The sequence below is a fragment of the Buceros rhinoceros genome, unplaced genomic scaffold (assembly GCF_000710305.1).
Source record: "Buceros rhinoceros silvestris isolate BGI_N320 unplaced genomic scaffold, ASM71030v1 scaffold21391, whole genome shotgun sequence".
NCBI lineage: Eukaryota > Metazoa > Chordata > Aves > Bucerotiformes > Bucerotidae > Buceros > Buceros rhinoceros.
The window spans coordinates 23119-24552 of NW_010395130.1; the positions used below are offsets into that span (position 1 = coordinate 23119).

At 60.2% G+C, this 1434-nt stretch overlaps 1 protein-coding gene across 2 annotated transcripts in view; it reads left to right on the forward strand.

The window, feature by feature from the left end:
* The window catches only part of TP73 (tumor protein p73), a 23027-nt gene that overhangs the window by 18734 nt on the left and 2859 nt on the right, over window positions 1-1434 (forward strand). For both annotated transcript variants that reach the window (XM_010145456.1, XM_010145457.1), the window contains one exon: window positions 1389-1432. In XM_010145456.1, the coding sequence (XP_010143758.1) occupies window positions 1389-1432 (44 nt within the window). The remainder of the gene's footprint in view (window positions 1-1388; window positions 1433-1434) is intronic.

Here is a 1434-nt window from a genome sequence, read left to right on the forward strand (position 1 = left end):
GGCAGGGTGGGCTCAGCTACAGCAAACACATTCTTTGTGAGATGGAGAACAGCGTGGCACTGCTGAGCTGGAAGGGAATGGCACATCCCGCACCTGGGAGCTGGGACACATGTTTACTGGAAGGTGAAGGGCAGGCTCTGCCTTCTCCGCTTCTCTTCCCGAAGCAGATCCCGCCTGCTGCCCGCTGCCAGCCCCTTCTTGTCCAGACAGTCACTTGTGGTCAGGTCCCTTCCCGTTTTCAGTGGCCACCAGGATCTTGCCTTGCGCTGAGCTGGTCCATGGTCCTTGCAAAAGCAGTTTGCCTCTCACCCATGACCGAGCAAGGCCGGTTGTGCCCACACCAGGAGGCTCCAGTGCTCATGAACCATTTCCCATTGACAACTGCCTTCAGAGCATCCTCCTCCCGTGGTCAGCCCCAGGAGCAATCCCTGCCCCATCCCTCACTGAGCCAGCGCTGTCGCTGTCACTGCCAGTAGCTGCAAAGGATGGACAAACCCCGCCTGGGTCGCTGCTGCTAGTCCGAATTAAACCCCTGAGGTCTTGCAGAACGAGCTGTGATCCTGTTGGTGGGGTTACGTGTGGTTTCCTCGGGCTGTGGAGTGCCGGCACCCTCGGTGCTCCTACCCTCGGCTCAGCCAGGAGCTGTGTGCAGGAAGTGACTCAGGGCAATGCTTCCGACACGGGCTGAGTGATGTTCGAGCCAGGGTTTATGCTGGTTTTCAGCAAGATTTCCTCTGAGGCACAGTGCAGCGGGGGCTCCCGCTTGGCCAGAGCCCTGTGGCCAGCCGGGAAACCCTCCTGCAGCACCCGGCCCTGCACCCCGCATGGGGGGTGGGTACAGTGTCGTGTGGGTGAACTTGGTCATATTTAAACATCAACAGGGAAAACCAAACATTGACCCTAGAGAATATCCCGTGATCTCAGAGGCAGAGTGAACCTCCCTTGGGCACTGTCCCCGACAGCACGCCGGGAACGTGCAGGAGCAGTTTGGGATTCCGTGAAGGGTCACTGAGCCACTGCGGAGCCATGGGGCAGTTCCCTGTGCCGGCACACGGAGCAGCCCTGCCCTGGCCCGGTCCCTGCAGCATGACCACGGTACGAGAGGTGGTAATTGGGCTTACACCAAGTCGTTATTTTAATTTGCAGCTTTGCTGCTGTGTTCGTGTTTCACTCGGGGGGTGCGAACGCAGCAGGTGGGCGGATGAGAGGAGCTGAGGGGACAGAAATGCCTGTCTCGGCACAGACAGGAGCATCAGCCCGAGCCCCTGAGCAGGGCAGGGGTCCCTGCACCTCCCCCGCAGCTGCAGAGGAGCCAGGGCAGGCAGGGGAGCACCCGCCACCCCAGTGGGTCCAGTGACACCCGCCCGACGGCGTCTCCTCTTTTGCAGTACTCGCCCCTGCTGAAGAAACTCTACTGTCAGATCGCAAAGACAT